The 655-nt window shown below is 73.9% G+C and overlaps 1 protein-coding gene across 1 annotated transcript in view; it reads left to right on the top strand.

Annotated features, from left to right (window-relative positions):
* Positions 1-655, top strand: part of ANKRD50 (ankyrin repeat domain 50) — a 12,906-nt gene that overhangs the window by 5,891 nt on the left and 6,360 nt on the right. The window contains exon 3 of the mRNA XM_012734831.1: positions 2-649. Within this exon, the coding sequence (XP_012590285.1) occupies positions 2-649 (648 nt within the window). The remainder of the gene's footprint in view (position 1; positions 650-655) is intronic.

The following is a 655-nucleotide window of genomic DNA, read 5'->3' as shown; positions in this document are numbered from 1 at the left end:
GCACGCCGCTGCTGGCCGCGGCCTCCATGGGCCACGCGGCCGTGGTCAACGCGCTGCTGTTCTGGGGCGCGGCCGTGGACAGCATCGACGGCGAGGGCCGCACCGTGCTCAGCATCGCCGCGGCCCAGGGCAACGTGGAGGTGGTGCGGACCCTGCTGGACCGCGGGCTGGACGAGAACCACCGGGACGACGCCGGCTGGACGCCGCTGCACATGGCCGCCTTCGAGGGCCACCGGCCCATCTGCGAGGCCCTGCTGGAGCAGGGCGCGCGCGCCAACGAGATGGACAACGACGGCCGGATCCCGTCCATCCTGGCCGCCCAGGAGGGCCACTACGGCTGCCTGCAGGTGCTGCTGGAGGCCAAGGCCAGCGTGGACCACCGGGGCTACGACGGCAGGAACGCCCTGCGCGTGGCCGCCCTGGAGGGCCACCGGGACGTGGTGGAGCTGCTGCTGAGCCACGGCGCCGACGTGGACTGCAGGGACGCCGACGGCCGGCCCACGCTCTACATCCTGGCCCTGGAGAACCAGCTGGCCATGGCCGAGTGCCTGCTGGAGAACGGGGCGGACGTGGAGGCCAGCGACGCCGAGGGCAGGACCGCGCTGCACGTGTCCTGCTGGCAGGGCCACCTGGAGGTGGTGCGGGCGCTGCTGGA

This window comes from Condylura cristata, unplaced genomic scaffold (genome assembly GCF_000260355.1).
Source record: "Condylura cristata isolate star-nosed mole 26May11 unplaced genomic scaffold, ConCri1.0 scaffold00075, whole genome shotgun sequence".
NCBI lineage: Eukaryota > Metazoa > Chordata > Mammalia > Eulipotyphla > Talpidae > Condylura > Condylura cristata.
Note: the sequence above shows the minus strand (reverse complement) of the source record. Positions and strands in the feature narration are given on the sequence as shown.